At 40.1% G+C, this 15,099-nt stretch overlaps 1 protein-coding gene across 4 annotated transcripts in view; it reads right to left on the bottom strand.

The window, feature by feature from the left end:
- Positions 1-15,099, bottom strand: part of LOC148880805 (protein SPIRRIG-like) — a 72,755-nt gene that overhangs the window by 17,578 nt on the left and 40,078 nt on the right. For all 4 annotated transcript variants that reach the window (XM_088962849.1, XM_088962852.1, XM_088962850.1 and 1 more), the window contains 5 exons: positions 13,447-15,097; positions 9,982-13,029; positions 9,242-9,550; positions 8,709-9,015; positions 8,422-8,568 (listed from right to left, as the gene is read on the bottom strand). In XM_088962849.1, coding sequence (XP_088818975.1) covers positions 8,422-8,568; positions 8,709-9,015; positions 9,242-9,550; positions 9,982-13,029; positions 13,447-15,097 — 5,462 coding nt within the window. The remainder of the gene's footprint in view (positions 1-8,421; positions 8,569-8,708; positions 9,016-9,241; positions 9,551-9,981; positions 13,030-13,446; positions 15,098-15,099) is intronic.

The following is a 15,099-nucleotide window of genomic DNA, read 5'->3' as shown; positions in this document are numbered from 1 at the left end:
CTGGGGCCTTTGATCCATCCATTAAGAAAACTCCCTGTTTTATTTCATCTTCTTTGAAATTCCTTTCTAACCAACATAGGTTATCTTGAGTCAATAGTGGCCAATTCACACCTTCCACACTCAACCTAGAACTCAAAGGCCTTCTAAAAATTGACTTAAAATGCTCCACAAAAGTCCTTGCTATTTCATCCTGAGAGAGGATTTCCTGCCCATTGACCTTTAATTTATTCATTGAGTTTTTCCTTCTTTTCTCATTTGCAATAGCATGAAAAAATTTGATGTTCCCATCACCTTCCTTAATCCATCTGTCTTGACTTTTGTCTCCAAGATATTTCCTCTCTATAGAGAACCTCATCTAGCTCTTTCTTCAACTTCCATCTCAGCTCCCTTTTTTGTTCATTAATGAGCCTTAAATATTCCTTCTCATTCAAAGCCTCGATCCAAGAAAACAGGGAAGATTTTTGCTCCTCTATCTACCCAAAATGGATCCTATTCAACTCTTTGATTTTGGAACGGAGTCTTTCAGTTTTTTATGAAATGACTCATTTCCACTTTATCCTTGTTAGCTCCTCATTCCTTGATCTTGCAAACAAAATCAGAATGAATCAACCAGATATTCTCATATCTGAAGGGTCTACGTCTGCTGCTTAGGGGTTTCGGGACTAACTTAATTGGGTAGTGGTCAGAGGTTAATCTAAGCAAGGCTCTAGCAACTAAACCCCCCAAATGAGTCTCGTGACCTTCATTGAAAAGGAACCTATCCAACTTTGAACAGATTGGATGTTCCTGAAAGTTGCACCAAGTGAAGTTGGCCTACAACAAGGGGATTTCCTTTAAATGGAAGATATTAATGAATTCATTGAATCTCCACATAGTGGTTGTTATAGATTGAGTACGGTTATTTGACTCATTACAAAATCTGATCACATTAAAATCTCCTCCCAAACAGTTCTTCCCGCATATCATTTCTTTCTCTGCAACTCTTAGGTCTGTACACATTAGTTAGAACCAGTGAATCCATCCTCACAATTTTTGAGCTTTAAGGAAACTGAAAAACTACCTATTAGCTCTTCCACTGGTTCTACCGCATCATCCCTCCAAAGAGTAACCAAGCCCCCCGGGGCACCCCAAGAGGGAGGCAAGGTCCAATTCACTCCTCTAGCTCTCCACACACTTCTAACACATCTCCTTTCTAACTTTGCTAGCTTAGTTTCCTACAGCATCACTATGCCTGGCCTTTCTCTTCTGAGTAAATCCTTGATAATCCTTCTCTTCCTAGCACTTCCTAGACCCCTCACATTTCAGCTGATTATTTTCATTATTACCAGTCATGTAAGTGACCCACATGTAATTCCTCCAACCCTACTTTAGAGCCTTCTTCCTCCCCCCCCCCCACCCCCACCCCGCACTGAATTCAAGGTCTCCTTCAATGCTAGAGATTAATCTTTCCACTACTGATTTTTTTTTTCTCTTTCTCTCCTTTTCCACATTCCTTTTTACAGTCCCACTGACTACTGCTTCATCAGTGTTGGGACAGCCCCTTGGAGGTTTACCTGGGATAAGGTCAGTCAAATTGGTATCTAAATCTACTCCTTTCTCTATTCCCCAATCTGTAGACTGACAGATTTCCTCCTATTTATACTCCTCTAGAAGAGTACAGATACGCACCCAAATGTATTCAAGCTCCTCCTCTTGTTTCCTTTTAAGAATTCTGACCTCCTCCTTATCACAACTTATAGACACCTCCCTTTCCTCTGTTATTCTCAACTGGGAAGTTGGAGTCTCCGTAACAGGCACGACACACCCATTAGTACAAAAACCGGAAAGGACAAACCTACCTGGGACATGAAGGGAAGGACCAACAACAGGGGGATGAGGCTTATAACCAGGAAGAGGGTCTGAAAACCCACCCACACTTTGCTCTTGCAAGGAAGGAGATTCATGAAGATGAGATCCTTTGTCGTCCCTGACAATTAATGCATCTTTCAGAGGACTTTCCTTTTCTGATGCTTCAGTAAAAAACTTCATAGGTTTAACCTGCCCCTCCTGGAGACGTTGCATCCTTAGATGGACACTCTTTGCCAGTCGAGAGATCCCCTGTACAACATTCATAGAGCCTACCCTCTGATCCAGGCTTTTGTCCACCTCACAGAGATCTCGAGCAATCACATCTTATTCCAAGAACAAGAACTCAATGCAGAAGCTTTCCTCACTGTCTTCTGATTAAAAAAAAAAAAAGCTTTCCTCACTATCGATGAAGTTCTTGGAGGCCGGTAGGTCAACGGTACCAAACTACCAATACTTGTTGTATCTTCTGTATTTGAATCTGAATCACTAATCTCTTCTTCCTCCCTCCAATTCTCCAACCCTACTCTTTTCTAGATCACTACGCCTAACACATCTTGGGCTACGTCTGACCTAAGATAAACACCGCAATCCCGACGTTGGAACCCATTGAAATGAGCTTCTACTTAAAGCGGAGTTCAAGTCTTCTACCGCATGACGAGGAAGCTTCGAAGAGGACTTGGGTTAACTTGAACCACTTTAGCAATCATCCCCTCTGGCCCAACTAAAAGTTGAGGCCCATCCAAATCATGTTGAGCTCTCACGTGACCATTTAAGGGCGCCACTTCCCCAGTTTGACCTGCCGGTTTAAACCTTTCCTTAAACCAAACCCTTCCTTCAAAGCCAAAGAATGGTTCCAAGAATTCAAACTGCTGGACTTGGCACCATCTCCAACTACCTAAGCAAAGGTTCTGCCAGCCTCCAGAGTTTTACCTTGTTCTTCACGTTTTGGACTTTCCATTTTCTCCTTCTTCCATGGCCTTTCCATTTTGTCTGTCCAAAAGTGAGAAACTTCTGATATCACCTGCTGAATCCAATCTCAGCTTGCCACGTAACACCTTATCTTGTACCCATTCATCTTCCTCCTTACGAGCCTCCTTCCACAGAGCAGCTTCTATGAATGAGGCTAACCAGACTGGTACGAATATACCTCCCAATTTGATATCCAATCTCCTTGGAATGTCCTCCGGTCCAACTCTCCCAAAACAGGATAGCTTCTGATCGTAGATCTCCCCAGAAATACCTTCCAATCGAGCTCCACACAGTTCTGCAATAGTGGCTGCTACTTCATAGTTCCAGATATGGAAAAGCAGCCCTATTAAGTGCACCACTACCCCATCTACTACATGAAACTCCTTGGAGTTGGAACTCAGAGAACACTTAGAAATTGTGAAGGTCCCCAGAACATCATGAAAGCAGACAGCTTCTACTTGTGCTGAGTTTTCTAGAAGATCTAAAACAGCTTTGCAACTGCTAAAGGGGGTGAGGATGAAAGTGTCTCTTAACTTCAACTTTACCATCAAGAACTCAGCAACCTTCCTCCAGTCAGTGACAAGGTTGTTTGCTTCAACCACTAATTTACCTGTCCACTTTCCTCCTCCCAAGTTCGCAGCCAAGGAAAACTAATCTTTATTGTGTGCCAACACCAAGAAATCCCAGTTTGAAGTTGTGCACTGCCTTCAGGAGCAGTATAACCAACCTCTTCTACTGGAACCTCTGTTGTTTTAATACTCCGTTGATCCAAAATGTTCATAAGCACACCAGCTACTGCTTACATCCTTGACCCTTTCTTCCCTCGGGGAAACCTACCAGTTGCTTCCTTCCCTTTGTAAAGTATTCCGAGAATGCAATAAAACATCCTTTGGCATTCTTCCGACATTCGACCACATATCTTCTCCCTAATTCTTCCAGTCTATCCTTCCAGTAAGTAGGGGTACTCACGGTTCGGTTAACCGAACCATAATGTTTTTTTTTAAATCGAACCAGTCCTACCATTTTTCCCATATCCCCAAACCGAAACCAAACCGATACTACCAGTTAACCAGTTGGTTGGTTTTGGTTTCTGACCAGTTCAGTTGTTCGGTTTTTTGGTTTTTTTATTTTATAACATATATTATAAATGTATATAATATTATATTATAAACAATAAATGGCATATAGTATATTATAAATATGTATATTTATATTATAAATGTTATAGATATATATAATATATATATTTATATATATAATACATATATATTAAGGTATAATATATAGATAATATGTGAAATATATATATATATAATATACATATAAATACATATTGGTCCGGTTCGGTTCGATTCGGTTTTTCAATTTTTTTTTATGAGCACCCCTACCAATAAGTCTGCTTGCCCTTGGAAGCTGCCTCAGACACAAACGTAGTGAGCCATTTTACTGTCTCTATACCAGTGTTTTAAAAGGCGTGGGAGGCATCCCCAGGTGAGGCGCTCCCAAAACGCCCTGAGGCGTATGCCAGAGGCGCTGACACCTCTGAGGTGTACACCTCAGGTGCAAGAGGCTTGCGTTTTTTTTCATTAGGCGTGCTAGAGGCATACACCTCATGCGCCTCATGCACATCTGATATAAAAAGACAGAAAAAAAAAGAAAAAAGAAAAAAAAGGAAAAGAAAAGAAAGGGAAGGGAAAGAAAAAGAAAGAGAAGAAAAAAAAAAAGAAAAAAGGAAAGAAAAGGCAAGGAAGAAAAGATAAGGGGAAAGAAAGTGGTTTGCCCCTTGCCCCCTTCCTCTTAATATAAAAGATTTTTATTAAAAATAAAGAAAAAAATGAGATCCCCCCTTCCTCTTCATCCTCCTCCTAACCCCCCTCCTCCTCTTAAGGAGGCTTATGCCTCCTTGTGTTCGGGAGGCTTACACCTCTTGCGGTTTGAACTACGCCTCACGCCTCTAGGTAGTGGAACGCCTCGCATCCCGCCTCCGCATTTTAAAACATTGCTCTATACCTTCTACCATGACTATTGCCTTCTTAGCATCCCTTACCTTCACACTACAAGAGCCTTTAATCCTTATTTCATTGAACAAAAGATCTGTTGCTTCTATCTTCAATTTTTTTCTCCATCTCTTAGTCTCCTCGAAGCCTTCTTCCATCTCTTAGTCTCACTCCAGTGGTCTTTCCAAGGTTGTTTACTATCTCTCATTAACTAGACAGCAGTTGTTTTGGGGCACTATTGTAACCTTGGTTGAGGTTAGCTAATATCTTATTCACCAATTAATATAATTAATAAGATTTCTTTTGCTGATAAAAAAAAGTTTGTCCAACATTGATTAAGTGCCTCAGACTCGTTGTCCCTTAACCCCTTCTAAACTCGAAGTCCCAATTTACCCCTAAGGGAGAGAAGATAACAAATTTCGAGACAGGCTACTTTTTAAGTTAGAGAATGAGTAAAGGCTAGGAAAAGCAAACTAAAGGGGGGTTTCATCCCAGAACAATACTTGAGTCCCACATTCACATAATATCTAGTGAACTTAATAGAAGTTGGGTATACCACTGTATTGATTTCCAAGGAGAGAATGATGTTGAAGAAGAGGCTAATTTTGCATCCCATCTATTATTCAACGTCCCGTGAATGCTTGCAATTACCTTATGCCAAAGTCTATCACTCTCCAAAGGAAACCCCCATAACCATTTCCCTAACAGTGTTGTATTCCTGCAAATTAGATTGTCTATTCCAAGCCCACCCTGTGCCTTGGGTTTGCAAATTTGCTCCCACATCACCAAATGGTCCCTCTTCTCATCCCCTAGTTCCCAAAGGAAATCCCTCATGATCTTCTCTAGTTGACCCGCAACTCTAACTGGAATCCTAAAGGTGGAAAGGTAGTAAATAGGTAGGTTAGCTAAAGTTGCCTCAATTAAAGTTATTCCTCCACCCACTAAGATGTAACTTCTTATCCAGTGTGCTAGTCCTTTAGTATATCTCTCTACTATTGGTTTCCAAAAATCTTCTATTCTCGGGTTTCCCCCTAACGGAAGACCAAGATAATCCAAAGGCCAATTCCTCACCTCACACCCTAGAATCTCTGCCAACATTCTTAATTCTTCTTCCTCTACATTAATCCTTGCTACATATCTCTTTCCCAAATTCACCCTTTGATCAGAAATAGGCTCAAAAGTAGCAATGAGTTCCTTTAAATTCCTTAAGTCATTTTTATTGCCTCCTTCACACAACAAGATTATATCATATGCAAACTACAAAAGGGTGACTATCACCTCATTTCTCCCTACCTTCCAGCCTCTAAATAACCTCTCTTGATTAGCCTTAACAGCTGCCCTGCTTAAGACATCTGCTACTAAAGTGAAGAGGAAAGGGGATAAGGGATCTCCCTATTTCAACCCCCGCTTAGCTGAAAAAAATCTCTGGCCACTCCATTTATCAAAATTGAATAATGAACTAAACTTAAACACCCTCTGACCCACATCCTCCACCTATCACCGAACTCAATTTTCGCTAAGATTTCAAGAAAGAAAGACCAATTCACCTAGTCATATGCGTTCTATAAATCCAATTTGCAAACTAAACCCTTTCCCCTCAATCTCTTCTCTGTTGCACATGCATTTGCCACCAAGATTTGATCAATGATCTATCTTCCTTCGATGAAAACTCCTTGAAATTGTGAGATCACCAAAGGCAATATCTTTTTAAATCTTCAGACATGACCTTTGCTATTATCTTGTAGAGACTATCCACTAGGCTTATGGGTCTAAAATCCTTAGGTACTTTAGCTACATTTTTCTTGGGGATCAAAGCAATAAAAGTTGAATTTGCTCCTTGAAAGGTTTCCCCTTCATGAAAAAGCTCATTAAAAACTTCCACTAGGCCATTATGATTTCCTAACATTCTTGATAAAAATCCATGGAGAATCCATTCAGTCTCGAGGCTTTAGATCTTTCCATCAAAAACACTACCTCCTTAATCTCCCCAAGTGTTAACATACTTTCCAGGCTTGCAAAGAGGTCCTCTGACACTCTATCCCAAGCCAAGTCTGGGAGGTTTGACTTCGCACAATTGAGGTGGCAAAGCAAGCCTTAAAATGGTCCACAAAAACTTTGATCACCTCCTCCTCCCTTGTTACCCCTTGACCATCCACTTCAATGCTAGCTATTAGATTCTTCCTCCTTCCACTAGCTAGAGAATAAAAGAAAAATTTGTGTTACTATCTCCCTCCTCCAGCCATTTACATCTAGATTTTTGCCTCCAGGAAATTTCCTCTTGTCTCAATAACTTTTCCTGTTCAAACTTTAAATTCTGCCTTTCGTCTCTTTCCTCTCACTGATTCTCTAACAGCTTCTTTACCATCCAACTCCACTATCCTTGAAGAGATTGTCTTCTTTGTTTCCTTCACCCTCCTAAATTGTTCTTTGTTCCAAGCCTTAATTTTCTCTTTCAACTTTTTCAAGCATTTAGAGAACCTTAACCCCTTCTTTGTACCACTACCCTTAACTTTTCCCTACCAACTCTTACCTTCTCACAAAGGTGGGGTCCTCCAATCACATGTTTTCGCATTTGAAGGGTGAGGGACCTTCATTGGAAAAATTCTGAGCTAGGCTAATAGGGAGGCTACTCTAGGCAAGGCTCGAGAGGCTAAACTTTCTCAAATCTTTTCCAATCTACTAAAAAAAGGAATCTATCCAATTTAGAGCAAGTCGAGGACTCCTATAAATTTGACCAGGTGTACTCTACTTGTAACAGTGGGAGCTCCTCCTTCAACTCAAAGATATCCATGAAAGCATTTAACTTTCTCGTGCTTGTAGTTATTCTTTGGTTAGGTTTGTTGATTCCTGATGTAAACCTTTCGACATTAAAATCACCTCCCAAATACCAAGGCCCCTCCCATAAACCTCTAATTGCCCCCAACTCTTCCCAAAAAAATCCTTGTCTCTATAGGAATTTGAACCATAAACATGTGTCAAAGCCCACTCTCTGCCATCATTGGATCTCCTAATTTTTATTGAAATGGAAAATTGCCCCACCAGTCCTTCCAAGCATTCCAGTTGTCATGTACCATGGAGTAAGAGATTCTTTGAAAGCTGAATTAGTGGCATTACTGCAAGGCCTAAGAATTGCAAAGCAATTGGGCTTCCAACAATTGGAAGTGGAACGGAACTCAAAGTTAGTCATATCTTGGACAAAGTGCATCTGTCATGTACCTCGGACATTCAGGCATGCTTTCAAGGAAGTTGAAAGCCTGACAATGCACTTAAATGCTAATTTCAAATGGGTGAGAAAAACAGGAAACGGGATGGCTCATGCTCAAGCAAAACAGGGGCCCATGAGATGGTAACTGTTTTGGGCATCTTTGTAAACCTCTTATGAATTTGTGTTGTTGGATATTCCAGCATACTTTACTAAATTTAAATTTCAATAATAAAATCTACTTTCCTGATCAAAAAAACAAAATAAAATAAAGTCTTAAAGTAGATGAAAGCATATCCTCCAACTATGACAAATAGTTATCAGAGGATCCATTCAATGTGAGTTAGCTGCTAATCAAATATCAATGCAGAAAAAGGCTTAAACAAAGGAAATTTCAATAACTACCTTTCCCCTCTGTTTATATCCAAAGATAAGATCTATCCAATGATGCAGATTTTCTGAAACATAATCTGATTCCAAAGCTTCCCGGTGCTTCCTGATGAACTCTCTGGCACTACCTTTGGCCCATGGTGGCAACAGAACATCACCAACCTGAGCAAATACCAAATTACAATTTTCAGCAAAATGAAACAAGTCAAAATTTTGCGACCAATGGTACCCTTCAACAGTACAGTTCTCAGAAATATCTGTTAGAAGTCAAAATTAACTAAAGATTAGAAAGCAAAATTAACCTTCTCTCCTGATTGTTTCTCCCCCAAATCAAGATTAAACCGGTTTTCCAGGAACTCGGGCATGTAAAAGAATTCTGGAATGAGCTCTTTCACATCTGATGTATTACCCTTCCCTGCTGCACTTGACCATGTATCTCTTACACTATTGAAAAGGCGATCGGCATGGTCAAATTGGCCTCCTTGCAGCTTCTGATTCTCTGTACTGAATGGTGGAAGGCGTAAAAGATAAAATAGTACAATTCCCGCACTAGAATAATGTGAACCATAGTGAAACTTCGGAACATCTGGGTCATCCCAGCTCTCATATCTGATATAACAAGAGAAGACAAAAAAATAAAATAAAATAAGAACATCAGGGTGGTTGCATAGATCTCTTTGCAGGGAAGATGATATTAGCATCATGCCAGTGAAGCAAGTAGCAGATGATCAATTTATTTAACCATATAGAAAATTTGGTCACAGATGAGAAATAAAAAATAAAATCACATAAAAAGAAAAATAATGGTAACATGATAGATATATGTTATAGCAACCTTTTCTTAAATTCTTCTTCCCCCTCTGTTGTTTGGCATCCCATTGGCTTGTCAAGCTTACGGAATGTGTTGGGATCATCCAAGTTCAGAGTTTTACTCTCATAGTCTGCAAGAATCCATGGGAACACTGGATACTGAGTAAGATCACTATATCCACGTCCTGCTAGGGTGTTGAGATGCATGAGGTATTGGAAATTGCTAATCTCGCCATTCTGCCACCTCTTTGAGAAGGAATTGGCCATAATCTTGAAAAGACGACTTCCTTCATTCCCTTCTTGTTTCAGTGTTCCTGAAATAGTTGTATCTAACCTGTTGCATGAATGGATATTATGAATTTGTTATGATCTTGAGTTCCACAATCAAAAGGGTTTGCTAGAAGCAAGTCAAAGAAAGAAGACAATGAACACAGATAAATCAGAATAATTTAAAGTCACAGATTCAGACAGACAAGCTGCATGTGTTACAATCAGTCTACCATACGCTGCTCTATTGAGCATATGTATTGTTTAACATATTTCCCAGAGAAGATGTTGTGGAATGAATAAACTAATATAGAGATAATGTACTCTCATTAAAGAAACAAAAGGCATGGCAGACCTACTATTACATAGAACAAAATATTCTCTGACTTTATAAACCATAAGAACAAAAATATGGACCAAGACAGCATGGCAGTAAAACAAAGAAAAATACATAAAGAAACAACTGAGCCCTTCAGAAGAGGAGGTTAAGATACATACATGCTATTCCTTGGAAGATTCAAGGAAACCAAATTTTTGAACACTTCCTCTCTCTCCCATTTATGAAAGACTAGAAGGTCATTACAACCATCCATGCTGAATATCTCCACAGCAACAGGACGCAATTGATAATCTCGTTTCAAAAGCTCATGAACACTATCAAGCTTCCACATGCGCCAAGCATGGGGCAGATTACCACTAGTACAAACTTTCTCCTTCCCCCATGCACCACCATTGTATGCCCATGCCCTTCCCCCAACCCATGCCTTAGAAGTTAAACCCCATGAAGAAGGTGATTTTGACTGGAAATCTGCACCTGTAAAATCCTTCTTTACACCCAAAGCCTGATCTATCACAGAGAGCTCATCTTCAAATTCCTTTTCACATATGCACCCAGAGTCATCAATGTAGAAATTCTCGATAACATACAGACAGAGCTCCCCTATGAGAAATATACCATCATGCTTGTCAAGACCTACAACACGCTCACAATTATATCTGAACCTTATCTTTTCAAGAGGTTCAAGGTAAGGCCTAATTAGATATTCACCATTGTCATGCAATTCTTTATCCAACTTATCATCTGTAACTTTCATCTCATCAACTTTTGCAGATGAGAAGAGCCTTGGAGAACCTAGGTCAGATTTTCCATAAATGCTTTCAGTCATTGGGATAGAAACAACACTGGACTTGACACCAAACTCAAGTGCAGAGTAAAGACTAGCTTCATTTATACTGCTACCTCGGTCATCATTCAACCCAATGAAACCATATGCAACATCTCCTTCTTTAACACCATCTGTTTCCTTAAAAAATGACTGATCATACTCAGCACCATCAAATAGCTTCCCTTTGGCACCAGTGGATATGTGGTGAAAAAATGAGGCAGAATCAGTTTCATCTAGACCATTCTCAGTCTTCCCCTGAGATAGCTCCACTTCTCCCAATTCAAACTGTGCAGCAAGAACATTCTGAATTATATCAAGTTTTAATTTGCAATGTTCAAGCTTTTTGCGCATCCGGTAAGGCCCTTCAATGGGACAAAGCTGCCATTCAGGTTCTTCAGTTGAGGTATGCATTGGAAATATTCCTCTCTCATGCACTAGTTGTTGGAGATGAGTTTTCCATTCACTCTCAGCATGGAGAATCCAGCCATATTTGTCTTGGCGAACAACTCTCAATTCAGTTGACATTGCATCGCGAACCGATTCAAGAGACTCGCGCCGCTCATTTATTTGCTCCCAGCGTTTTATATCTAACTTTGATGCATCCTTTGATCTTCTTGTCATTTCTCTCTTACGACGATCCTCCATGCCTTTTATTCTTACCCCAGGAAACTTTGCCGATCCAACAATATACTGCCCCCACATAATAGCTGCACATTGCTCCAGCACCTTAGTGATCACTTGCTCAGAACTATAGAGCCATTCAAAGAACAAGGAGGAAGTTCCAGTCAATAGTTTGTCAAAACCACCACGAAGAACATCAAAATTCTGCCCTTGGTTTGATCTAGATACAAGTAAATCCTCTAATGCTGCCCGACGATGCACCAGCATATATTTAAAAATATCTATTGCCATGTTCTGTGCACTGCGTCTATGGTCACAGAGAAGAGAGATTAAATATATACAAAGACAACAATTTAGATCTGTATCAAGATTGCTAGGGCAGAACACTATTCTCTTATGAGCAACTAATAACTGTAAGACTGTACAGATGTCAACCCTTGACTCCTCTTGTGAAGAAAATGAAGCTAGACTTTTCTTAGGTTTAAGATGCAAGCCTAGAGATGAAAGAAGGTCATCTTCCTTGATGATCATTAAGAAAGATGGCAGGAAACAGTACATTATCATACGATTTGTATTTTTCAGAAGTGCATGGATGTATGTGTCAAGTTGTCTGCTTGTTCTTGTGATGGATAGAAGAACTTTTCCTGGAGCTGCCTCTTCAATTCGACCATCCCTGTTGGCTAGTTGTAACATGGATAATAAGAATTCCAGAATTGCTAGTACACCACGTGGATGAGGAAATGCACCCATGTATACACGATCTACAATCATCCAGCATAATGTATCCAAATTTGCGGTCCACCGACTCCTATCTAGTTTTTTCTCATTTTCCTCGTCGTCACGCAAAAGGCGCCTTTCGAGAAAGTTCACCAGTCTACTTAGGCATAGACCCTGGAAAACCAATATAGACTCTGCATCCACATACAAAGGAACAGTTTCCAAAATGCTCTCAATGAATTGTGTTGCTTTTATTTGCTCCAACACAATATCAGCAAGAACTTCAGCCATGAAATCTAAAATGGCAGTAGCTCCAGCAGAACATGGTCCACCACCATAACCAGATTCATCCATTTCAAGTAAAAGCCTTGGATTAACAGCTAAAACAGTGTAGGCAGCAGATGACAATTGAGGGCTTGACTTTAAATCTTGAGATGCATCAAATTCATTGATGGGCATAGAAGGCACAATGGATGGAGTAGCAACTGGTTGAGCTTTTACTTCACTATTGCTTGTGCTTCCAAGCCAAGATGTCAGAGCAACCACTGTGGATGGTGATGAAGAGGGCAAGAATGAAACTCTAGGATTAGACTTCTCAGATAAAGTGGGAGAATCAGGGACAGAAAGTGAATATGTTGGATGAACAGAACCAGACATCCCATTAATATTGGGGAAATTAAACTCCTTATTGCCTGAAGTGACTAAAGATATCTGATCAAGACTTTCAACATCAAAATTCTGCACAGCCTCACCATCTTCTTCCAGAAGGGGTTTGCTTGATTCCTCGTGAGGTAAAGCTTCCTTTTCATCTACCTTATCACTGACCAAATAACTTTGAGGCCCAGGCACATCTTCAGAACCTCTGGTTTGCTGTCCCTGAGGAAAATTACCAACACTTATGGATGTTTTGGCCGATTGTTCCTGTTCATGAGGCAAGCTGGAGATTGTATTCCGAGAACTGTGGGTTTCATCAGAACCATTCAAGTTTTTCTCCTCTATTCCTACTGAGAGGTCTTTTGCCATCTTCACTGCACAAGCAGCCCTGCAAGGCATGGATATCTATTCAGAAATACAAGCAACTGGAAACTGCAAAAAACTAAACCTTGAGAGTAAAGTGATATCTTTGATAATAGCTGGAAGTGGCTGAACTGCAAAGCTTGTTGCTTTGTCTTTTATTGAATATGTTTTTGAGGTTGTGGGCTCCTTAATGGGTGAAGCTGAAGTTGGGTGGATCACTAGATCACTACACCCTTAAAAATTTTATTGTTTAATTTTATCACTAAAAGAAAAGGCAATAAGTCTTTCAGTTTAGCAACTTCAGCCATTATAAAATGGCCCCTGAGTGCCCTAACAAATTCTAGAAGAAAGCCATGATGCATATCTATAAAAATAGGGCATCACAAGATACACCTTACGCAAAAAAAAAAAAAAAAAAAAAAAAAAGAAATAAAAGACACACCTTACACAAGAAAAGTACAGATCTGTGCAACCTTCAAGAAATTCTGCTCGTCTACATACAGAAGAAAAAGGGGAGCACATTTTTGCCAGATCAACCATGAATCTTAAGATTGAAGTCGCTGCTGCAGGAGCTGCTACCTCTCCACCCATTAGACGTGCTGCATATGTCTTATGCATCAGAGCTTCACCCTGAAGATCTCCTGACATGTCTGTTGTTCCCTCTACAAGTTCAGCCACAAGGCTAGCACTGACCTGTGAAAGATTACCTGTTTGGTGGGCAAGCATTGCATGCATGCTTAACCTATCAAATGTAGATTTTGCCATAGAAATCACAGATTCCAACAGCTCCACAAACTTAAGTTCTACAGAACTTCCATCATTTGGCATAAGGGCATGGAAATCTAACATCCGGACTTCTGGCAATCTTGGATAAACAGGCCTCCCAAATATTAGACAAAAGAGGATGTAGTATATTTCTGGGGAATCATAGAAGCTTGGAAGCACATGTGCCAATCCATTATAACCTGTATTGCTACGATACTTAAGTGAAAATGTAGGAGAAGCAAGACAAACACCAAGAAGAGTCATGATCCATCTCATACTGGTTGGATGAACAGCTTCATCAAGAAAATAAAAGATCAACTTGGAGGAAACAATCTTATGCCACTGCTCAGACAAATCTTCAGAATTTATAGTCACTTGTAAATCAATAAGCATCTCCAGTAACATATTCCGTACAATAACATGTTTCCCCATTGGCTCTCGAACAATTTGTTGTTGTGGTCTTAGTTCAGGGGGATCAAATGTCATAATCACAAACTTCACAACATATTCCAGTTCAGAGGCTAAAAAGCCATCCTCTAAAATGACTCCAAGCAATACAACAAATTTTTCCAAAACAGGAACTTCCACATCGCCCCTTTGCAAAGTTACTAGTAAATGTTGGACAAGGTTGATTCGGCGCAAGACTGTAAGATTATGATTTCTGTACCAATGCATGGATACCAAATGTTCAAAAAATCCAATTAGGGCAATTTGAATTGGAATTGAGGCCATCACCCACAAAGTCCAATCCAATAAGACATGCTCAACCATATCTGTATTTGACAGAACAATACAGTTTGACGTTTCTGTAGGCATATCGGCATTTTCAAGCTCTGAAATGTGGCTAAATGAATAATCTTTCTGCCCAGAAAAATCATCCAAATCTACATGAGATCCAAATGAGGAAATTTCATCAGAAAACTTTAACAAAGTAAGGTCATCATAGACAACATCCTGATTAGCTCCAATAGGAGAGGCAACAGGTTGATTGCCTTGCAACTTCTGTGGTTCAGAGAATGAAGCCTCACAAGCAGCAATCTGAAAAAATATCTCAAGACACTGCATGTCAAACAATGACAACCTACGGCGTAGAAAGAGAGCAAGTAAGTGATATCCTCTGTAGGCTTGCATGTCTCTCACATTCTGAGGATTCTGACGAAGTGCACAGTCAAGTAGTTTCAGGGACATGTGTAACATGTCCCTGGTTTCAGCAGCTTCAACAAGAGCCAGGACAACAGCCATCCCCCCAACTGTGCGGATGCTATCACCAATCACGCATTGCCTACATATGTAAATATCCCCATGAAGACGACCAAAGCGTGGTATACCT

The sequence above is a fragment of the Nelumbo lutea genome, chromosome 1, assembly GCF_056320005.1.
Source record: "Nelumbo lutea isolate HS-2025 chromosome 1, American lotus-T2T, whole genome shotgun sequence".
In the NCBI taxonomy this organism is placed as follows: domain Eukaryota; kingdom Viridiplantae; phylum Streptophyta; class Magnoliopsida; order Proteales; family Nelumbonaceae; genus Nelumbo; species Nelumbo lutea.
Note: the sequence above shows the minus strand (reverse complement) of the source record. Positions and strands in the feature narration are given on the sequence as shown.